The sequence below is a fragment of the Schistocerca serialis genome, chromosome 1, assembly GCF_023864345.2.
Source record: "Schistocerca serialis cubense isolate TAMUIC-IGC-003099 chromosome 1, iqSchSeri2.2, whole genome shotgun sequence".
Lineage (NCBI taxonomy): Eukaryota > Metazoa > Arthropoda > Insecta > Orthoptera > Acrididae > Schistocerca > Schistocerca serialis.
In genome coordinates this window covers 956,202,242-956,227,451 of record NC_064638.1, presented here as the reverse complement: position 1 = coordinate 956,227,451, position 25,210 = coordinate 956,202,242, and the positions used below count along the sequence as shown (strand labels likewise).

At 43.6% G+C, this 25,210-nt stretch overlaps 1 protein-coding gene across 6 annotated transcripts in view; it reads right to left on the bottom strand.

Annotated features, from left to right (window-relative positions):
- Positions 1-25,210, bottom strand: part of LOC126412820 (superoxide dismutase [Cu-Zn]-like) — a 349,180-nt gene that overhangs the window by 24,751 nt on the left and 299,219 nt on the right. For 5 of the 6 annotated variants that reach the window (XM_050082628.1, XM_050082665.1, XM_050082676.1 and 2 more), the window contains one exon: positions 13,622-13,684. In XM_050082628.1, coding sequence (XP_049938585.1) covers positions 13,622-13,684 — 63 coding nt within the window. Of the gene's footprint in view, positions 1-13,621; positions 13,685-23,573; positions 23,633-25,210 lie in introns of those variants that run through there. The other variant, XM_050082656.1, reaches the window with a different exon arrangement.

Below are 25,210 nucleotides of genomic sequence, written 5' to 3'. Positions count from 1 at the left end.
TGTTAAAGTCCATTGCATTGACATTATCAGGAGAAACTGCTATGTTTGGTGTCAGACCAAACCAGTCGGACTGAATCCGTCTAGGGCAGCTACAGGTTATATAGTCGGCAGTGCTACCATTTATGCTCTTCTTCTAACTAACGTAGTACTTTCAGCACACCATGTAACCTCCTGCAAGTTTCACCAGTCTTAAATAATTTACGGGCTTGGATAAGCTACTTTGAGCTTTCTTTGATATTTTTTCTATTATACTGTCTGTAACTGGATTCCCTTTACAGACTTTGACGACTTTTAGTGGGAATGAAGACATTTATGTTCAGCGTAGGAACTCATGTCCAGAAACGCACCACATTTCCACTACACGCTTGTTGTCTGGTTCCACTTACAAGTAGGACTCGGTGTGACAACCACCGATGTCAACATGATATGGTACCTCCATACCATATTCCAGTACACACAATCACTAATCCTTGGTCCACCAGCATCTGCACAGCTATAAACTATGCTAGTACGTCTTCCTCAGATGCCACAGGGCTTTTGTAAATCAAGGACTTCATATTAGCCCACAGGTAGTAGTCTAGTGTGTTCAAGGCGGGAGAATGTGCAGGCCAAGCATTTGGCCGTCATGACCATCCACTGTTCCGTAATTGTTGGTCTAGATGATCTCGGACCACATATGAAAAAATGAGGTGGTGCTCCATCACCCTGGAACCACATCTTCCAAGAGCTTGTACAGTACACCGTCAAGAAACTGCAGGTATGCAGCACCCGTGAGAAGTTGTGGGAAAAAGTATGGCCCAATCACACACAAATCCAGGAACCCTGCCAAAAATGTTCAGACATTATCACTTGTGAAACCAATGAGGAGCACAGCAAGCATGTTTCTATCAGCCCACACATGACTGTTGTGAGAATTTAAAAACCTTCCCTGGTGAAGTTGGCATCATCCATGAAAAGCATCCACTGTGGCAAGTTGGCCTCCTCCACACAACAGTGCAAGAACCAGCTGCAGAACTGGACTAGTGACTTAAAATCCTACGACTGCATTGCTTGTACCTTTTGGGGGGTGGTAAGAGTGTAGCTGCTGCTCATGCAGAATATCCCAGTCAGTTTGGTGATCCACATTCAGTCTACCTGCATTGTTTCTCGTACGCATCATTACATCCTCTTCCACTGCATGAGGTACAACCTCTTCGAACACGGGTGCGTGGTGCTACCACGGAGCACCACTGTTGACCCTTGCCGGTGCTGAATGTACTGGTCTCCAAGGCCCGCTAGTACACCATAGTAAAGAGAGAGTTCAAAGGTGTCTGGCAGAGAGGAAAATGCTCTGCATACAACAAACAAGCGGCTCTCCCGTAGCACTGAGGTTATGATAAAATCATGTCCATATATTATGCAAATGTGTAGTTCGCCACAGTCAACAGCAACACACTAAAAATGAGTGTATGTACACCTTGCATTCAGTACTATAGTGAATGATTACTACTGACAGTAGTACAGTATGAACAAAAGGCACAAGCACAACAGCAGGGTCAGAAACTCAATTAAACGGCTTGTAAACAAACCTGTAGTGGGTGTGGGACATCCGATAATCGGTAAATGATATACCTAATGTCTTAGTGGCTTCAAAAATGCAGGAATGACGAATGGGGTGCTATTTTGAGTTTGGTCAGGAAAACGATACATTTGAGGACACAAGTTCCTATGCTAAACTTAACCACTTTGGATCACACTACAAGTCCTCATCGTTTGTTAAGGGAATTTAGTTACACCCTGCAGTATTCATTGTAGTCTGGGCCAGTTCAAGAACATTTTTCGGTGCCGCCCCCCCCCCCCCCCCCTCTTTCTCCTCAGGCATAAGTTGTCACATTTGCAGATTCATATTTACTGGAACCCTTTTGCTTCCATCATTGTATAATTTTACCCCTATCAATTTTCACTAGACCCTGTATGTATAAATTCAATGGTTCTGGCATCCCTCTCAGCTGGGCCCCGCAAGCAACAGCTTGTGTTACTTTGGCAGTCAACCAGTCCACAGTAAAGACCATTTACCTTTTTCTGTGGGACTTAAATTACATTTGTGTTTCTTCTCACAGATACCACAAAGTCCTATTTGGAGAACACAAATGTTTTGCGTTCTGTAGTTCTTTCAGGAGCATCACATTCACAATGGGATGTAGTCATTTTTCCCGCATTTGCACTAATCTACACCTGCATAAATAATCTGCAAGCCACCTATTGGTGTTTGGTGAGGGTATTGTGTACCAATGTCATGTACTCTTTTACTGTTACTGTCATGAATGGTGTGCGGGTAGAACGACTACTGATGGGAAGGGGTCACCCTGAATAAAGAAGTGTCTATAGCTGCAAAAATGCTCTACATTGTAGAAGATTTATTATTTCTCATGTACATAATAATTCTACTAAAATGAGACTGGTTGCACTACTAGGGAACTACTAGGGCCATTTTTTTACAAGGTCCCATTGGTCACCACATTAAAAATACGGTAACATCCAATCGAGCTTTGTTCAGATGTGTTGTGCAAAGTCTCCAGTATTTGCACCGTGAGGACCTTAAGTGGTATGGAACAACAGAGTCTCCCACCAAGTGTGAACTGTGTGCTACCATTCGATTTCTTAGTGCTGAGAGGTTGTGTCTGATTTCATGCAGGTCACAAAACATAACTGTCATGTGTGACAGCGAAGTGTGGCAATGGCGCAGGAACTTTGAAGCGCGCACTTGGTCAGAGAAGGAAGCGAGTATCAGCCCATGATCTTGTTCAGCGAGTGGATAAGACGATTCGAGAAAATACACTATGATCAAAAGTTTTGTAGTGTTGGCAGAAGAGCCAACACTGTTTTTCTAGAGGAGGCCGAAATGCACGCGTTTAATTACACGCTGACTGGCGTGAGGTCTGGAACAGGACAATATCTTGAGAATTGCAAATAAAGTACGTAGTTGATATAATACTTAACTTTAATCCACAATTATAGAACATCTCTCGTTACGGTACATGCTTCATAATATTAATTATCAATTGAATACGGCGCCTTGCTAGGTCGTAGCAAATATAGCTGAAGGCTATGCTAACTATCGTCTCGGCAAATGAGAGCGTATTTGTCAGTGAACCATGGCTATGAACGTCGGCTGTACAACTGGGGCGAGTGCTAGTACGTCTCTCTAGACCTGCCGTGTGGTGGCGCTCGGTCTGTTATCACTGACAGTGGCGACACGCGGGTCCGGCGTATACCAATGGACCGCGGCCGATTTAAAGGCTACCACCTAGCAAGTGTGGTGTCTGGCGGTGACACCACAAAAAGTATCCGGACACTCCGAAAAAATACGTTTTTCGTATTTTTTTAGGTGCATTGTGCTGCCACCTACTGCCAGGTACTCCATAGCACAGACCTCAACAGTCGTTAGACATCGTGAGAGAGCAGACTGGGGCGCTCCGCGAAACTCACGGACTTTGAACTTGGTCAGGTGATTGAGTGTCATTTGTGTCATCCGTCTATATCCGAGATTTCCACACTCCTAAACATCCCTAGGTCCACTGTTTCCGATGTGACAGTGAAGTGGAAACGTGAACGGACACGTACAGCACACAAGCGTACAGGCCGGACCTCGTCTGTTGATTGACAGAGATCGCCCACAGTTGAAGAGGCTCGTAATCTGTAATAGGCAGACATCTATCCAGACCATCACACAGGAATCCCAAACTGCATCAGGATCCACTGCAAATACTATGACAGTTAGTGGGAGTAGAGAAAACTTGGATTTCATGGTCAAGCGGCTGCTCATAAGCCACACATCTCGCCAGTAAATGCCAAACTACGCCTCGCTTGGTGTAAGGAGCGTAAACATTGGACCATTGAATAATGTAAAAACGTTGTGCGGAGTGATGAATCATAGTACACAATGTGGCGATCCGCCGGCAGGGTGTGGGTATGGCGAATGCCCGGTGAACGTCATCTGCCAGCGTGTGTAGTGCCAACAGTGAAATTCGAAGACGGTGGTGTTATGGTGGGGTGGTGTTTCTCAGGGCAGGGGTCTTCCAACCCCTTGTTGTTTTGCGTGGCACTATCACAACACAGGCCTACATTGATGTTTTAAGCACCTTCTTGCTTCCCACTGTTGAAGAGCAATTCGGGGATGGCGATTGCATCTTTCAACACTATCGAGCACCTGCTCATAATGCACGGCCTGTGCCGGAGTGGTTACACGACATCCCTGTAGTGGACTGCCCTGCACAGAGTCCTGGCCTCAATCCTATAGGACACCTCTGGAACGTTTTGGAACGCCGACTTCGCGCCAGGTCTCACCGACCGACATCGATACCTCTTCTTGGTGCAGCACTCCATGAAGAATTAGTTGCCATTCCCCAAGAAACCTTCCAGCACCTGATTGAATGAAGGCCTGGGAGAGTGGAAGGTGTCAGCATGGCTGGGGGGGGGGGGGGGAGGAAACCATATTGAATTCCAGCATTACCGATGGAGGGTGCCACGAACTTGTAAGTCATTTTCAGCCAGGTGGCCGGATACTTTTGATCACATAATGTAGTTCACGAAAGGCACTTCAGAACAAGAGGAATGTTGTCATCATGCCTCGTCCTCATTCAAGACAATGCTCGGCTGCACACTGCAGCTACAACAACGACGCTCCCGCAGCGTTTTTAATGGGAAGTGTTTGATCAGCCATCATACAGCGCGCACTCGGCTCCCTCTGATTTCCATCTCTTTGCTCACAGGCACCGCTGACTATGAGGACAGCAGTCTGGCACAAACATCTCGCTGTAGACCAGCATAGAGAATTAGCGGAAATCACAGGTAGCTGGCTTCTATGACGATTAATTGTAAAGTTGGTACGACGCTACGACACACATCTAAGTCAGTGCAACAACTGTGCAGAGTGATAGCTGAAAGGTATGGCTAAACGTTGTAAATAAAGGAGTTTCAAAGTCCAATTACTGCTAACGGCATCATAGTGGACGTATCTGAGTGTGGAAAGTCCAAGGAGACCAACATTGCTAAATTATGCTCTACATCATAACACATATCTGTGTGTTAAGGGTCCAAGGAGAATCAATGTTGTCAGATTGCATTCTACATTGTAAAACATATCCTTGTGTGGAAGGGTCTGATGAGATCCAACGTTGCCAGAATGAATTTTACATCATAATGCATGTCAGGGTGTGGAGGATCCGAGAAGAACCAACATGTCCAGATTGCATTCTACATAGTAATACACCTTCGTGTGTAGAATGGTGCAAGGAGAACTAACAATGCCAGATTGTATTCTAAAACGTAATACATATCCATGTGTTGAGGTTCCAAAGAGAACCAACGTTGCCATATTGTATTATACATCATCATACATATCCATGTGTGGATGGGTCTGATGCGAATGAACATTGCCGGATTGTATTCATCATTGTAATATAACCCCAGGACCTGCCCTGATGTATGGGATTGGCACTGATTCACGTTTCCGGTAATTTGGACAGCAGAAGTTACGTTTGTGACGTGTTAATGCCAACGGTTATGCTGTATCTTTGGAGTTTCTGTGACATAGTTTTTCAACAAGATAATGCAAGTCTGCATGTTGCCCAAGTTGCCGTACTCACTTTGATTCGGAGGGTGTTCGATAGCTGCCTGGCCAGCACTTTCTCCACATCTCTCACCACTGAAAATATCGGTTGATAGCTTGCCGAGGGATTGGCGTGCCATTACTCGGCAGCCACTATGCCTTATGAACTCTGGCATAGAGTTGACGCAGCATGGAATGACGTACCTCTATCTCTCATTCAAGCTTTGATCGACTCTGTGACTAGCCAGCCTAACACCGCTATTGGCGCTATAGGTGGCAGCTGAGTATAGTAAATTTCACACCCTGTATAGCACCAAAATTACCTACAATAATAATCATGTATTCGTCCTCCTATGCTGCATACGAACTGTAAGTAAAATTTCTTTATTTGGTATGCTTCTCACCGTTCAAATTTCGCAAGGGATGTTCAATAAGTAACGCAACACATGTTTTTCTCTCCAGTTTCGGTCGAATACATGCGGAATTTGCTGTGGGACATTACGGAACAGTTCCGCTTCAGCCACTAGAGTATCATTAATTACCCGATAGGTGACGGCGCTATACGCAGCCTTCAAAACGTCGCCTGAAACGAAGTTACGTTCAAAGCAGAGAGTTATCATTGAGTTCGTTTTGGCGGAAACCAGAGCATCGGAGATATTCATAGGCGCTTGAAGAATGTCTACATAGACACGGTATGAACAAAAGCACGGTGAGCCGTTGAGTGAGGTGCCTGTCATCATCGCTTCAAGGTCACACAAACAAGTCCGATCTACTGCGTGCCGCTCGACCACATAGAGCAGTGACTCCTGCGGACACACTCATTCGAGGCGATCGACAGATCAAAATCAAACATCTCTCTGCCCAACTGGACGTCTCTGTTGGTAGTGCTGACACACTCGTCCACCAGTTGAGGTACTCAAAGGTGTGTGGCCGCAGGGTTCCTCGCCGCGTTACAGAAGACCATAAAGAGCAACGAAGGACCATCTGCGCGGAATTCCTTGCGTGTTATGAGGCTGGCCGTGACAGTTTTTTGTCGAACATCTCTTCGAACGGTGAACAAAACGGCATTCCATGGATTGTCACCACACCACCTCTCTCCCGATGGAAAAGTTGAAAGTCGCACCCTCAGCAGGTCTACTGGGACTCTGAAGGGGTTATCCTGTTTGATGTCCTTCCTCCTCGTGCTACGATCAACTCCGAAGCGTATTGTGCTGTCCTCAGGAAACTGAAGAAATTGAAGTCAGCGTGTTCGTCGCCTAAAAATGCAAACGAACCTCTCTTTCTCCATGAAAAAGCAAGGCCTCACACAAGTCTATACATCCGAGTGGAGCTCACAAAACTTCATTGGATTGTTCTCCCTCATCCACCCTACAACACTGATCTCGTAGCTTCCGACTTCCATCTGTTTGGCCCAATGAAGGATGCACTCCACGGGAAGCAGTACATGGACGATGCGAAGGTTATTATGCAGCAAGATTTTGGTTTTGGCCTCGACCGTAAACTGGTACCACGCAGGCATATGGGTCCTTCCCACGAAGGTGCCGTAAGGCCGACTATTGAATACAGGTTACGTTGAAAAATATGGTCTTGTAGCTAAAAGAGTGGTGAATAAGATGGTGCATTTGAATACTGACTGAGAGCAAGGTGCTTCAAAAAAAAAAAAAAATGTTGCATTACCCTTAGTAATGGGTGGCAGAGAGTGTCACTAGTCGAAGCTCGTTTATGACTTACTGTCAAGAAACAAATTGTTATCAGGATCCTGGCAATTGCAGTTGTCTGTCATAGAAGACAGCGGTAAATTAGATGCAAATGGAAACCCTTAACTACGCAAGTGTTTAACAACTTAAGAAAAACGTTTATTTAAACGTATCCCTTTATGTAACTTTCTATGACAAGAATAATCAGAACAAACGTTTCTGAGCTTTTGAGAAATGTGGACAGGTTTGTCTACGGATTTTTCCGTAAGAATGCACCTGACGAATAACAGGATTTCTTCATCTTCTTTCGTTCTTTAGTATGTTTGGCTCCTCCATCTTATTTCTAATGAAAAAATACGTAAATGCCAGACTATGCAGATACGTTGATCTGTTCGCAGTTTTTTTCCTAAGAAAGCAACTGTGATTTTTTTCTTCATTCCTAACAAGTGATAAATTTCTCCTGCATAAAATTTCATTCCCCAAGATTTGCGTAAAACGGGCTACGTATGTAGGCCATAACAACGAAACCTTTTAAAAGGCGAAACGATATCTGTTTTGAAACGAGTTTTCCAGCTCCTCGAATACCACGGAGCATCTCTTAAAGGGAACAACGAACTTCCACGTGATTGAAAATTTATGTCACTCTTCCTCTGCAGAAGTCTGTTTTCCGCTGAGTAATAAAAAAGACGGTGATCCTTTCTGAGAAACAGAACACCTCTGGAGAGCTGCGAATGGGATTTTCGAGACCGCGAGGTCTTATTTACACACTCGCGGTGTTGAGTGCGTGGATAAAAAAGTTATGAAGCTCTCAGCCAAGCGAGGCCGTCTGAAAGCCCGTATGCAGACGTTACAGACCCAAGAGATGAGCCGACAGAGCCGTACTGCGGAAGGTGAAAGCTGACTTCGGTTAGCGCCTCAAGTCGAGTGGCTTGGGCTGCGTGGAGTTACTCCAGCGCTGAAAAGTAAACAGTGCGATAAAAGCTCAATTTAAAATGAGCATTAAGTCTTTCCCGTGAAGTGCATTTGAATACGCGCAAATATACAGACGAAAAAGGAAAGTGTTACAGTATGAACACCTTGACTCAACGCTTTGGAGCTTATACTCCAGTATTTAAAAATGACTGTGAGATATGAATGTCTTGATCGCTATTATATCTTAATGGCTGTCTAATGGCTGTAACAGTGATCAAGACGGACAATTACATAGAAAAGTGATAAGGATTACAGATTTGTACAAAGATTTTATGTCATTGTAGACAAACCTGTGAGATATGTTGATTAAAATATCATCTTCGTGCAAGTTTATTTTTAGTACAGGGAAAAAAAAACGATTCCTATAGATGAAGAATTATGTGAGAGCATGTTGCTGTTTGGTGTGTCTACCGTTAATGGGACATTTCAAGTGGAGGTCGAGACTCGGCATAGCCGGAGGGTGCACAGGTGCAGCTTATCGCCATCTTTCGGACATTGAGAAATGTTGAATCATTGGCATGTGGGACATGGGAGGATCGTGCAGAATGCCAACACTTGGCTGTTCAAAATGGCTCTGAGCACTATGGGACTTAACATCTATGGTCATCAGTCCCCTAGAACTTAGAACTACTTAAACCTAACTAACCTAAGGACATCACACAACACCCAGTCATCACGAGGCAGAGAAAATCCCTGACCCCGCCGGGAACCCGGGCGTCGGAAGCGAGAACGCTACCGCACGACCACGAGCTGCGGACAACACTTGGCTGTAATGTAATGACTGCAGAACGAATGGTGACTGCGTGGAGTCGGAACAAATGTATGGTGAACAGGGAAGGCATAGGTCGTTCCAGAAGGACAACATCGTAAGAAGATGGTAAGAGCGCTCGATTGGCTCTGACGTATAGAAGCATGACAATAGCTGAAATCCACAGAGAGATTAATGGCACAGTGTCCCAACCAACCGTCGAGAACAGATTACTGGAAGCTGGGTTGAGACCTCGGGTCACCACGTATCGTTTACTGCTGACACGATACTACAGAGATCAGGAACTTCTGCGGAGTACATCTAGAGCCAGCCTCAACTGGGACATTCAGTGGCATTCTATGGATTTTAGCAATGAGTGTCGCTTCTGTTAGTGGCGATCAGATCGAAGCCAAGGTGTTCATAGACGAGCTAGTGAGACCCATAACATTCCTGTTCCTAGAATCATACTATGGGGAGCCATTGGATATGACAGCAGAGCCGATTTGGGAATTGTTGAAGGGAAGCCAAATGCTGTTCAGTGTGTGGTAAAAATGATTCACACCACAAACGCCAAGAGGAAACTACAGGCTCCCAGGTAGATGCCATTTTCCTTGACTTCCGGAAGGCGTTCGATACAGTTCCGCACTGTCGCCTGATAAACAAAATAAGAGCCTACGGAATATCAGACCAGCTGTGTGGCTGGATTGAAGAGTTTTTAGCAAATGGAGAGATGTCTACAGACGTTAAAGTAACCTCAGGCGTACCACAGGGGAGTGTTATGGGACCATTGCTTTTCACAATATATATAAATGACCTAGTAGATAGTGTCGGAAGTTCCATGCGGCTTTTCGCGGATGATGCTGTAGTACACAGAGAAATTACAGCATTAGAAAATTGCAGCGAAATGCAGGAAGATCTGCAGCAGATAGGCACTTGGTGCAGGGAGTGGCAATTGACCCTTAACATAGACAAATGTAATGTACTGCGAATACATAGAAAGAAGGATCCTTTATTCTATGATTATATGATAGCGGAACAAACACTGGTAGCAGTTACTTCTGTGGCCGGCCGAAGTGGCCGTGCGGTTAAAGGCGCTGCAGTCTGGAGCCGCAAGACCGCTACGGTCGCAGGTTCGAATCCTGCCTCGGGCATGGATGTTTGTGATGTCCTTAGGTTAGTTAGGTTTAACTAGTTCTAAGTTCTAGGGGACTAATGACCTCAGCAGTTGAGTCCCATAGTGCTCAGAACCATTTGAACCATTTAGTTACTTCTGTAAACTATCTGGGAGTATGCGTACGGAACGATTTGAAGTGGAATGATCATATAAAATTAATTGTTGGTATGGCGGGTGCCAGGTTGAGATTCATTGAGAGAGTCCTTAGAAAATGTAGTCCATCAACAAAGGAGGTGGCTTACAAAACACTCGTTCGGCCTATACTTGAGTATTGTTCATCAGTGTGGAATCCGTACCAGGTCGGGTTGACAGAGGAGATAGAGAAGATCCAAAGAAGAGCGGCGCGTTTCGTCACAGGGTTATTTGGTAAGCGTGATAGCGTTACGGAGATGTTTAGCAAACTCAAGTGGCAGACTTTGCAAGAGAGGCGCTCTGCATCGCGGTGTAGCTTGCTGGCCAGGTTTCGAGGGGGTGCGTTTCTGGATGAGGTATCGAATATATTGCGTCCCCCTACTTTTACCTCCCGAGGAGATCACAAATGTAAAATTAGAGATTCGAGCGTGCACGGAGGCTTTCCGGCAGTCGTTCTTCCCGCGAACCATACGCGAGTGGATCGGGAAAGGGAGGTAATGACAGTGGCACGTAAAGTGCACTCCGCCACACACCGTAGTGTGGCTTGCCGAGTATAAATGTAGATGTAGATGTAGATCCTTGACAAGTCTGCCCACTCCCTTGATTTGTCAGTTACAATCAATCTGGGATGCGACGGAAAGACATATACCATCATACGAGCTTCCAGCCAGCAAAATTCATGACCTGGCATAGCATGTGTTTCAGACATGACACGAAAGTTGCCGAAATGACATTCAGAGGTAGTTTGCTTTCAAACCACAACGAATACGAGAATTAAGATCGGCATCTTAGTACTACCTAAAGCAGTTGTATACTTATTCATAGACAGCCAGTTTCTGTCAAGGCACTATCTTCTAGTCATGGATTTACAGTGCACCAGGTTCCCTGGCATCAGGAACACAATTATTTTTGTTGCAGCATGTGACACATATACGCGTTTCTACAGGAGGTGGACAAGAACATGGAAACACCAATAACGCAACACTTTACCACGCCTAAGACTGTGTAGGAAAACCGCTGGGTTCAGAAGCTGCTTCCAGTCGTCTCGATATTGATAAATACGTGACCCATATGGTTGTGGAAAGAATCTCATACCGTTTTTCCTGCAAAATAGTAACAAGTTCAGATAACGATGACGCAAGTCGATAGCGATCACGTACTCTTCTCTTCAAGGTAGACCACAAGAGCTCAACAGTATTGAGATCTGTTGACAGTAGTGGCCAGGAGAGGTGCGTCACTTCATCCTCGAGTTAACAAACCAGCCGTGGACGATGCGAGCTCTGTGGACATTGGCCCTGTCTCCTAGGAACACAGCACCACTATTGGTGAACAAACGCTGCACCATGGGTCGAACCTGATCAGCCAAAACAATTGCATAATCCTTGCTAGTAATGTGGCCTTGCAGAGTAGTGACCCGTGGACTACCACGATGTTGCTGCACAAATCACCATCGAACCCCCGCTGTGTTTCACTCTTGGGCCAAAATTGTATCACCAAAGTCCTGTAATGATTGCAGCGTCATTAGAAAAGAACAGATGTACCGTTTTTTGGCGGGATGGAAATCTACGCTTGGGAATATGATACATTCATCACATTAAAACACTTCTGCCGTCTGACACCGCATTGTTTCGCGGCGAAGTTCTTCAGTAAATGCCTCTTCAACAAACCTACAGTTATGTTGGAAGAAACTAGAATATTATCCCACGCATCCATTCGTCGTTAAAGAAGCCGTTCAAATCAGAATGTGTATCGACAACAGTGGCTATAGGCTCAGTGGAGCGAGGAAACAAGTGCCTGATGCTGAAGGGCAACAGAGATATTAGCTGAGGCATCGCTACCAATGTTCCTCAGCCACAATATAAACATAATCTCTGGAAGCGTATTGAAGTTCCGTGAATGCGAGACCAGTATGCCAAACACTCACCTCGCTCGATGTTGTAACATAACTCAACGTATTTACAATTAATGGTCAGCCGATTGACACCGGGAACACTATTGTAATACCAAGGGTAAACTTTACCATGTGATCCAAGCACGCTTTTTCAATTCACAAGATGGCATTTGCTGTCACTACAAACAAATCGCAGGGACAAACGCTTCAGAGAGCAGTATTGTATTTACCAAATCCCATCTTTACTCACGGACAATTTTGCGTAGCCTTTTGAAAGTTGTCCTTAACGAAAATGAAAAACAAGAAGTTTACGAAGATTACATTCGTACGCCAAACATCGTTTACATCGAAGTATTGTAATGCTCTATAAAGAATTTTGTTCAAAATTATGTGCATGGAAATATATATATAAGGATGCATCATAAATTCATGAATCTTATTTCATGTCATGTTTTTAAAGATGTTTTGTCTTCAATCCCACGATTACCCTTATCCCAACGACTACACTTGTTCCAAATACTGTTTTTATATAAAACTATAAAAGTGGTAAAGTTTTGCACAGATCCCCTGGTTATTTGATTGAGGACATGAGTTCTAACTGGTTGATCCGTCCTGATTGCGCTTTCTTTCCAAGTGAATGTCATAATGATCCTTAGCCACTGAACATGACCGTTACCACCCTCATTCATTCGCCATTATTAGTGATTTCATATTAACGTTTTATGGATACATATTATGTTTGTTATTATAACTGTCTGTTTAAAACCGATAGAGGTAGCGCAGCTGTTAGCTCGCATTCGGGAGGGTGGGTCTTCAAATACCCGTCCGGCCATCCAGATTTGGGTTTTCTTCAGCTTCCCTAAGTCGCTTAAGGCGAATACCGAAGTGGTTCCTTTGAAAAGGACTAGGTCCGTTTTCTCTCCCAGAACGAGCTTGTGCTTCGTCGCTAGTGACCTCATAGTCGACGGGACGTTAAAACCAGTCCTCTTTGCTTTTTTTGTCTATGTAATGGAATAATATTTTCTATAATCGTAGCTCTTGTCTTCGAGGTCTCGTTGAAAACAAGATATCAATTATTTAATTTGTTTGTGGCAACTTAGTAATAAAGTCAGTACCAGCCATGGCTATTCTGGAGCAACTCATACGGAGAAGGTGCCAGCAGGGATCAACGCCCACGCAGCCTCCGTAATGGGCAGGTTCGCATGGATCAACGGACACATCGTCCGCTTTAAACGTGCCGTCTTGATTATGGGAGCGACAGACATCTGTCCGGATAGCGCCCGTGTTGCAGTGCTGTTCTAGGCAGTGGCGCATGTAGATGTGTGTGTTTTGAATAATGGACGCGCGCTGTCGGCGGAGATTTGCATAATGAATTATTGATAGGAGCTGCTGGGCCGGGCTGAGGAGCCGGACTCACCTCTGCCAACGCGACCGCCGCTACCGCGGCCACCACCAGAAGGCGCAGCACCATCGTCGTCATCTGAAACACACCAGCACACCACTTAGTGCACCATCACACCACTTAGCACACCTAGACTTGTCATCATCAGCCACACTCAGTACCAGAATCGAACATCTCCTTACAGCAATCTAACCACTTTGACGGAAGCAGTAAGTCAAACATGCAGTTATCCATGTGGGCAGCTGAACGACTATGAGCAAAACGGATAAAAACTTAGTCACCCACAGGTATCATCGCGCTCATTCCTTGTAACGTTGCCTCTAGCCTTGATAAATATCTCAGTACGGCGAAGAAGAGTGTTCACAAGAAACTGGTTGAGACACACCTGCTTTCGCTGACCTTAACACATGATATCAGATTTGAAACTACCTGTCATTGGCAAGGCGTGATACTCTTATCCGATCCCTGTTGGTTTACAGTTTTCTAGGAATACTGTTCTTTCGCCGTGTTACGTATCTGCGAACTGTACAGCATTCCTAGTAGTCGCGATGGGCACTCCACGTTGAAGCAACAACGTATCATTCGCGACGCGTTCATTGGCAAGTCCAAATAAGATAACCCCATTCTGCCATTCTGTCACGTTCTCGTGTAAAGCTATCTTAATATGCTGATTCCATTCAACCGACTGGCACACTGTCATGACGTATGATAGCAGTGGAGGGTGACGTGATCGCCCTACACAGGTTCTACACCATAAGCGACCATGTCCGCAGCTCGTGGTCGTGCGGTAGCGTTCTCGCTTCCCACGCCCGGGTTCCCGGGTTCGATTCCCGGCGGGGCAGGGATTTCCTCTGCCTCGTGATGACTGGGTATTGTGTGCTGTCCTTAGGTTAGTTAGGTTTAAGTAGTTCTAAGTTCTAGGGGACTGATGACCACAGATGTTAAGTCCCATAGTGCTCAGAGCCATTTGAGCCAGCCATAAGCGACCGCAAGTGATACGGGAGAGGGGAGGTTGTGGGAAGGAGGCAACTAGAGAGAGAATTTCCCCCATGCTGGATTCTCGGATACAGAGTTCTTATTCATTACAGAATTCTCAGTCCGCCCCCGTTAGGTGAGTAGTCAGCGCGGCGGAATGCCCCGCCAAGGGGCCCGGGTTCGATTCCCGGCTGGGGCAGGTGATTTTCTCCGCTCAGGGACTGGGTGCTGTGTTGTCCTCATCATCATTTCATCCCCATCTCCGGCGTGCAAGTCGCCCATCGTGGCGTCGAATGCAATAAGTACTTGCCCTCGGCGGCCGAACTTCCCCGAATGGGAGACACCCGGCCCACAATACCATACGCTCTTTTCCATTTCCACAGAATCCTCATACACTTCTAGAGTTGACTTGTCGTGATTCCACAAAACCTCTCGTTTAGTCAGTTGCAGCATTACCTGGCTGATTTCAGTACTATGGGATAAGCAGTTGCTGTATAAATGAAAATTTTGGTCTTACCCTAACTGAATAAATTTCTGCCGACACTCAAAACAACCAGTACTCTGAGTCCTGTTGAGGAGCGCTGAACTCAGTGCAGTCATTCTTGCCAACTGTTTCTCAGGCTGTTGGCAGATGACGACCGGTATGCACGTAGATTACGTCATTGGAAACTCGTTCAAATGGTTCAAATGGCACTGAGCACTATGGGACTTAACTGCTATGGTCATCAGTCCCCTAGAACTTAGAACTACTTAAACCTAACTAACCTAAGGACATCACACACATCCATGCCCGAGGCAGGATTCGAACCTGCGACCGTAGCGGTCACGCGGCTCCGGACTGTAGCGCCTAGAACCGCACGGCCACTCCGGCCGGCGGAAACTCGTTAATAAATTCAGTATCACTAGCGGATATTCATTTCTTGGTGAAAGGACTGGCAGCCAAGCCTCAATACAACGCAAAGAGCTTAAATAGACAAATGATATGGTATTGTTTTGCCGTACGATCGGCGTTCAATCTTTAGAATCAGCCATAACCGTTAATTAATGTAAGATGGGGTGATACACGTAGCGTTTGGGAAGGCAGATGCCAGACAGATTTTTTGGGAAAGCCTACGGAACTATTATACATTCACAAAGGAGTCTCTCCACAGCACCCTCCTTCGACATGCAAGCATCTCTTAACACCCGAACGTTGTAGAACTTGTTTGATACAGCAAATGTAGTAAAATGGCTTATATTCAAGCTAAACGATTCTTATTACGTTTTACAGTGCCTGGAAAGACTATTTGTGCATAAAATAATTAACTTACATTTCTCTGCAATGTAAAAAACAGATGTAGCAAAAGTCTCTCTTCCGTTGGAATGATTTTTTTGTTACAAGAACTTTCAGTGTTGAGTCGTGAGATACGTCGGCAGAGACTGCCTCGAATCATTACGTCACCATGGATCGTAGTATAAATAGAGAATTTTTTCTATATATATGCAATATTATTTTTATGATATTGTAGGTACAACACTTAGCTACTAGGTAGGTAAGTATTTTAAGATTTAAGTTATGTTTGTAGCCGTAAAAATGAACCTACACACAGCTCAAATTTCAGGTTCATAACTTTACTGTTAGTACCTGAGTTTAGAGACATACTGGCTATAACACCCTCCTGCTAAGATGTCGCGAATACATCCACCCAGAAACTTTATATGCAACTTACAATAAAGAGTCCATTACCACCATCATCCACACAAACATACTTCTCTAACGCTCTCCCCTCTGCACAGGTTACAGTCGACCGCCTTCGCCGAATGCTCAGAGCTTTACTTCGCCACTGATGAAACTGGTGTTGCATTTCAGCAGACCTCGCTTTTATATACTTAAGAGGAGCCGGTGTTTCTACAGCACAGTCATACTTCAAAATAATAACTCGCAGCTTTCTCCACTAATTTCATAAACCAAGCGTCAGTACGATTTCCGGTGTATCGTTGCTCAAGAGCTGTTAATACTGCATTCCGGCTTAGTTAATGTTTCTTCATTACGACGAATTTTGCACGCACACTACTGTTCATTTTTTCGCACATTCTCGGAGAAAATAACTTTTCTGTAAGATTTGTTCATACTGTGGATAACCTAAGAGTTTTACTCTCACCTACGAACTAAAGCGTAGGGGGAAGTCCACTTCTGTTAACTTTAAAACCAACATAAAGGAATCCAAGATTCCAAAGTATGTTGTATGTCCTACATTACAAGCGCGGCACTATCTTAGCCTTATCTGGCATATGCTATAGGTAGCTGCTCATTTCTATGGAAATGTGTTCTTAAACGTGACTCGCAACTGCTAGTAATGTAATAAATCATTCAAAATTAGTTCGTTTAATTTTACGGATCTAATGGATTGAATAATTAAGTAAATATTTGGCTCCATCTATTCCTGGCTCTCTTCTAGAGTGCTTATCGTAGCAGTTATCGTTTGAAACAGCACCAGTAGTCTTTCAACTATATTATGAATTTAGGATCAGTTAATATAAAGATCAATTAATATAATTTTGCTGTGTTCCTGTTATCTTCTGCCAAGCCTTTCTGATCAGGGCATTATCCTTGCGTACACCGCGATGCCCATATTTCGTTGGTGTGATATTTCCAAGAACGTCATGATCTGCCGCGTTTACGTATGCCAAGTGGTTTCCATTCAAAATTTTTCCCTGCCCACTGATCTAGCATTCTCAACTACATTGATCACTTTCTTCCAATTCTATCACTGATTCGCTTGTTCAAATGGTTCAAATGGCTCTGAGCACTATGGGACTTAACAGCTGTGGTCATCAGTCCCCTAGAACTTAGAACTACTTAAACCTAACTAACCTAAGGACATCACACACATCCATACCCGAGGCAGGATTCGAACCTGCGACCGTAGCAGTCACGCGGTTCCGCCTAGAACCGCGAGACCACCGCGGCCGGCTATTCGCTTGTCCTCATTCTAGCTCTTACTTTAATTTTTTCTCAATTATTGATATTCTGGCGCTCCTTCTGCTTTTACAGTGAAATTTCCCACTGTAACTACGGCAGATCAGAGCAACAACGCGCCCGGGACTTTTAAAGTAGCCTGTCTAGAAACAAAATAATTTAAGTTGCAGCTAAGTAAGATTTGTTTGTCCCGTTACGTTCAACATACATTTCTTCTTTGTCTCAAAGGGTTGGCTGTGAACTATTAAAATATGAAAATGAAATAACTGTGACACCGCTGTAGTTTAAGCATTCAACTTTCTAAATTCCTTTCGGAGCCAGAAGGAGGCAGAACAACGAAGCTACACAACGAAATGCTAACTGAGCTAAACGCTGATGGCGTGTATGTCCATTCATCTTGAGCCAGAAATGTTTCGACGTCGTGCTCATTAGCACTCTGTCACGTACTCACACCGAATGTTTTCAGTTCACTCATTAGAAGCAAGGAGAAAAATTTTCACACTTACGCCTTGCAGCTTGTGACAAAGCCCCTGAGACATGCTATCGTGACGCTTTAGTGAACAGTCTTTCACATCGCATAGTATGCAACTAGAACCTCCAAGTACAAGATTGCTCATCGCTTCCGGAATCCTCATTAGAGTAACACACGGCGTTTCAGTGTTGCGCCTAACAAATACAGCATCTCTGTTTCAAAGCGTCCAGTTGGAGCAATAGCAAAATCTGCAAGTTTTTTTCATGATTGTGACTGTACACTCCAATTTAGCCTACTCTTTAGAACACATTGATCTTACTTGGTGCTGAAGTCCGATAGGCACATTGTCCTTGTAATACAGAATGTAGTTGGTATAAGCGCGTAAAACATGTTTAGATGTCTCAAATCTATCCACCCATTTGCTGTTGATGATGTCAGTTTGGAGTGTTGTAGTGGCGTTAGTATAATGGCTAACAACGACCAACTCAGGCTCTCTCACTTACAAGGGGAGGCCGCCAATTGTGAAAATCAGATTCGATTCATACTGCGCATAATAAAAGCTCATGGCCAGAGGTGTAATGTGGCAAAGCACCAAGATGAACTTCCCAGTCACTGTCGAGAAAATCGACATATAAAAGAAACCGTTGCGGTGAAATACTCTCTACGATTAACAATTTTCTACAGCGTCGCACGCATCGGTAAGCGCTCGGGTTCGTAATCCGAAGGTCGCCGGATCGACTCTCGCGCCATGCAACTTTTTTTTATTATTTGTTTTTGTAATTCAAATGTACACACACACACACACACACACACACACACACACACACACACACATATATATATATATATATATATTAATGCTTTGCAACCTTACGTACAAAAGAAAGAATTTCTCCTTCTGAGCTACTCTTGGGGTGGGCAAACGAACTCGGCGTTATACGATGAGATGTTCCAGGACGATAAGAAGTTACCAACGTGCACTATAAAGGTCATTCCTCCAAAGTGCACTCCTCTCGTCCAACCATGTGACGTGTATTTTTACCGGCAGGTAAAAAATTTGATCAAGCGCCTTCAAAATTGTGCTTTTTTAATCGAGCGAAACCGTGACATGAACTCCAGAGTCGATTGTATAAAAATCCAATCCATCGTCCACCACCAATTGTCTTCTCCGATTTTTGCCGATACGATACGATACGCGTGGCATGCATCAAACCTGACGAACGATAGAACAATTGTTCAGAATGCCAATCAGGTGTGTTTCCCAAAAGATAATTTAAAAAACAATTGTTCTTGTAAAAACGCGTCGTTTATCAGATGTGCTCGATGTCGTGCTGTTTTCTGCTTTCCATTTTTCTATGATAACTATCACTCAGGTTCGTGCGATATTCCAGCTACTTTTGGTCACTAATTGTTAATTATGTGCGAGTGTATACCGAACTTTTCAATAAATTGTATCCACTTGAATATTATTTGTGATATTGTGTTTTATTTCAAGTATTATTTTTCCACGACAAACGACTTTCAACAACTTATTATATGCAAATTGTTGCAACTGATTGCCGGGAAATATATATATATATATATATATATATATATATATATATATATATATTACTATTTGTTTTTGTAATTCAAATGTACGCACACACACACACACACACACACACATATATATATATATATATATATATATATATATATATATATATATATATATATGTGTGTGTGTGTGTGTGTGTGTGTGTGTGTGCGTACATTTGAATTACAAAAACAAATAGTAATATATATATATATATATATATATATATATATATATATATATTTCCCGGCAATCAGTTGCAACAATTTGCATATAATAAGTTGTTGAAAGTCGTTTGTCGTGGAAAAATAATACTTGAAATAAAACACAATATCACAAATAATATTCAAGTGGATACAATTTATTGAAAAGTTCGGTATACACTCGCACATAATTAACAATTAGTGACCAAAAGTAGCTGGAATATCGCACGAACCTGAGTGATAGTTATCATAGAAAAATGGAAAGCAGAAAACAGCACGACATCGAGCACATCTGATAAACGACGCGTTTTTACAAGAACAATTGTTTTTTAAATTATCTTTTGGGAAACACACCTGATTGGCATTCTGAACAATTGTTCTATCGTTCGTCAGGTTTGATGCATGCCACGCGTATCGTATCGTATCGGCAAAAATCGGAGAAGACAATTGGTGGTGGACGATGGATTGGATTTTTATACAATCGACTCTGGAGTTCATGTCACGGTTTCGCTCGATTAAAAAAGCACAATTTTGAAGGCGCTTGATCAAATTTTTTACCTGCCGGTAAAAATACACGTCACATGGTTGGACGAGAGGAGTGCACTTTGGAGGAATGACCTTTATAGTGCACGTTGGTAACTTCTTATCGTCCTGGAACATCTCATCGTATAACGCCGAGTTCGTTTGCCCACCCCAAGAGTAGCTCAGAAGGAGAAATTCTTTCTTTTGTACGTAAGGTTGCAAAGCATTAAGCAAGAAGTCCATGAACAAACCCGTTGTTAGTTTACCGGATTTGGAGGATGTAATAACAACGTTGGTATACTTCTTGGCGTACTCGTCGACTGTCCAAACGTACCTGTGGACTCTTGGAAGCATAACAAGAGGTAAGACTCGTCCAGACATCGTGATTGAATATTGTGCCGTATACGAATGCGTCACCTTGTTCATGTCGTGTCGGGTTACCAGGACAGCCTTTGACCCTTTTTCGGCGAGAGTTCTGTTGAACGTGGACTGGTACTGGCACCCTGACAAACAAAATATAAAAATGTCGTTTATATAAGAAATATACGAAATCTGTGTCGTCTACCATGTATCAGATTATCATATTATATCATCATGTCATATGACATTTGTGAACAGCTCTTTACGTACCTGTTTGATCAGTATTAATTATGAAATCTTTGTCGAAGTTAGTTATCAACGTTCGCGTCTGGATCCGAAATGTGTCCGCTACGACCAAAACTTCGCATCGGGTAGCTGTCTCTTTCCGGGCAACAAATTTTGTGATTTTCCGTTGCCGAATCCCATGCTTCTTTTTAAATTCGGTGACCCATGTTTTTGAAGCTTTGAAGTTGAAATCCGGGAACTGACTTGCAGCGCCCAAGGCCCACTGCTGCAGGTTTCTGGTAGTAACTTGCTGGAAGTTTTGTCGAGCTTCTACGAAGCGATCGTGCACCCATGATTCGGTGGTACAATATTTATCAAATTTGCTACCGCCACGTTTAATTTGCTCTTCCCGCCTGGATAAATAGCCCATGTTTGTCAAACGAGAGCACCCCTTTTTTTGTAGAGTTTTGAGACTCCAGCCTGGATGTTCTTTGGCCAGATTGACAGATCTAATTTTGTAATCCAGAGAAATATTGTCGTACCCTTTCCTTTTTCTTTTCGTCCGGCTCTTATTCGTCCAATGATTCGTTGGCAATGGGACTCGTTTCAACGTCTTCGTAGGCATTATTATTGTCGATTTCATTAATGTCTCTGTTCCTCATCATGAACGAGGGTTTTTTCGGCGAGCATTTGCAGCGTATTCTGGAACATTTCTTCCCCAATTACCATGGGTTCTTCGTTGATTGATGATGACGGTTCTGCTGCGATGCGATTACTGTTACGAAGGAGGCTTTCAAAATACACCAACGCATCTTTCAATTGTTGTTTCACCACATCACTGTGTATAGAATCTTCTTCGATCACATCACTTTCATGCGAAGGGCCCGAATCGCTCTCCAATTGTACCGCCTCCATTTTTCCGTTTGTTTAACAGGGTGTACAACAGCTCTCACGTACGCACTGGTTTTCGACGATGTTATAAGTTGCGCTAGGGACCGCATCTACCTTCTTACGAAGTTAGCAGGCAACTACGCTGTTATGCGGTGGCTCGTTTCAGCCCATTCAACATCTGTCCTTCAAGTGTAACGAGCGAGTAACGGAGTTTATATTTCATACCTGCCACAGCAAATTTGTGTTCGTGGGGTCTCTACTCAAATTCGAACGTTTGACTTACACTATACGTATTCGTCTCGGAATATCGTTTCTACGTCTTCCTTTAACTATACGTGGTAAACATTATGATGACAATTGGCTGGCTCTGAGCACTATGCGACTTAACTTCTGAGGTCATCAGTCGCCTAGAACTTAGAACTAATTGAACCTAACCAACCTAAGGACATCACACACATCCATGCCCGAGGCGGGATTCGAACCTGCGACCATAGCAGTTACGCGATTCCAGACTGAAGCGCCTAGAACCGCAGGGCCACAACGGCCGGCGACGACAATTAATAACATTTGTGAAATACAACTTTGTTTGCGGAAAAGATATATATATATATATATATATTAATAACAAAAAAAAAATTTGCTTGGCGCGAGATTCGATCCGGCGACCTTCGGATTACGAACCCGAGCGCTTACCGCTGGGCCACGACGCTGTAGAAAATTATTAATCGTAGAAAGTATTTCACCGCAACAGTTTCTCTTAACTGTCGATTTTCTCGACATCGGCTGAGAAGTGCATCTTGGTGCTTTGCCACATTACACCCGTGGCCATGAGCTTTTATTATGCGCAGTATGAATCGAATCTGAATTTCACAATTGGCGGCCTCCTCTTGTTAGCAGCATCTGATGAACACGCAGGTTTAATTCCAGTGAATTATTTCAATCAGCGTTGTCGGACACGCCCAGTATCCTACTCGAACAGTCTAATATGTCAGCTACGTAGACATTTGAGGGCTTGAAGTGCTTAATTCTTACCGTAAGTTTCAGGTTCGAAAAGTAGGTGACGAAACACAGCTCGCTTGAGAAAACGCCAATTGCTATGAAGACTTAACTGAAATATTCGTTTATAAACAAAGCATTTTTCTTTTGTAATGCTCTTATTAATTATCACAAACGCGAAAGGCATATTCATTGGGTTGGCTTAACTTTACACGCCGTGATGTATTTCTGTCTATGTAGTCACAGGTGAAAAGTCATATTTCTACAGTACTTCACTTGCTAATTTTTTGGGTGTATTCACATCGAAATTATTCGTTCTCTAACTTTTCCTATGACTGATCTTTGTGCACTGCGCTATTTGACCACTTGACTAGTGATGCAGAAACTAATCAACACAAGAACTACTGTAGATTTGATTACAGAAATGTTTGTTTGCCTAGTGTAAGTTGATTTTCAGCACATGGAGAGAAAACACAGAATTGGTTTTAACATATAAATTTAACCATTACCTGCAGTAGACGCCTACCACACTGCAACTTAGAAAAGACATTTTGCCGACACTTCTGCAACGAAAGAGATCGCTCCAGCAAACCTGTTAAAGCCGCGTTAGACTCTAGCCGCAATCAGAGCAGACAAATAAGTCGTCCCCGTAGCATCCACAAGCGGCTGATCAGCTACCAAGCTCAGTTGTACGTGCTGGGTGGATGTCAGCAGCGTTATGAGAGTCTTCGCCGCTAGAGGCTACATCCAGACATATACGTGAGCAAACATTGGAATAAACTTACCGTCTACACAAACAGCACGCCAGCGACTGGTACTGCGATAGCCTCTAGCCGGGGCACCTTATTAATACCTCCAGAATCCCTGGACGACCCGTACCGTGTGCAGAACAAGGCCATTCAGCCTCTATACCGGGAGATGGAGGGGCTATTACAACTCAAGGTCAATTGCTTCGTTCTGGCTACTGTTACATAACTTAATAGGATCCCGGAAATGTCACCTTCCAGTGTGTCTGTAGCAACGCCACAATTATCAAGCGTTCACAGAAAAAGCATCTTCATTTCTTTTGTTCCTTATATTTCCTTACAGGACAATCATTCACCTATCTCTCTCTCTCTCTTTCTCACTCTCCCTCTCTTCCTCTCCCGCCGCCTCCCCCCCCCCTCCCCCCCCGGCCCCAAAACAAAAGCGCACACACACGACCTCAGGAGATGGCATAAGGTGTGTCAACGGAAGCACTTCTTCCCTTCTACCCTTGGGTCGTTGATTCTTACACATTTCGCCGACGAAACCGGCAGTTCGCAGTATACGATGGAAGACAGTTAAGGGATTTCAAAAAGGTGACACCTTAATTATGTGCGCAGAGTAATTTATGCCGCGTGTTCTCATTCAGTGATGAGTATGAAATCTTTTGCGGGGAACTCATCTTACAGAGGTAGCATTTTCAGAATGCAGAAGGCTGTTATAAGTAATTCCGCCAGGTGTTAGTTCTAGAACATCCTTGAGAGATTTCATCAAAAATATGGGTATTTTAACGAATGCTTCACAATATAATAATGAAGTCAGTTTCATTTTTGATTACCAACATCCCTCTTTCTTCAAAATTTTGCGAAGCATAAATATAACGCTAGGATTAAAAACAACCTATGTTAATATATCAAGGGGTTAAAAAATAAGTACAGAAGGAAGTTAGATATGTTCCTTATATTTCCTTACAGGACAATCATTCGCCTATCTCTCTCTCTCTCTCTCTTTCTCACTCTCCCTCTCTTCCTCTCCCGCCGCCTCCCCCCCCCCCCCCCCCCCGGCCACAAGAAAAAGCGCACACACACGACCTCAGGAGATCCGTTCAAAATCTGCCAGAGATTTTAGATGTCTTAAGAAATGTGGTGTTCGGTAGCGAATTTAAGAACTTTTCGTTGGGCTACTTCTTCTTCTCCACTGAAGTGCGTCTTCACAGAAATCCTTAAAATTAATGCTTTAACATTATCACTGTAGTAGAATACTATGTCATACTGTTAAGTCAAGTTATTGTATTTCATTTCAATAAAAAGAACGTCTTTGACGTTTTTCCACATCTCGGAGACGCCACCCGGAGGGGTGAGATCGACTAACGCAATGTAAAAGTGTTGTTCAGGGAAAAAATACTAAGCAAAGGATTCATTAAAAGTAGTAGAGAAGCTTTTTATTTGGGCAGCAAAATAATTGGTGATGGTCAAAATAGAGAGGCTATAAATAGTAGATTGGCATAAAAAAAAATGTTTAATAAGAGAAATTTGTAAACATCCAACATAAATTTAAAAGTTAAGGTATTTTTTCCGAAGGCATTTGTGTGGAGTGTAACCTTGCCTGGAAGTGAATCGTGGACTATAAACAGTTCAGGCAAAAAGAGAGTTGAAGTTGTTGAAATGTGGTACTAAAA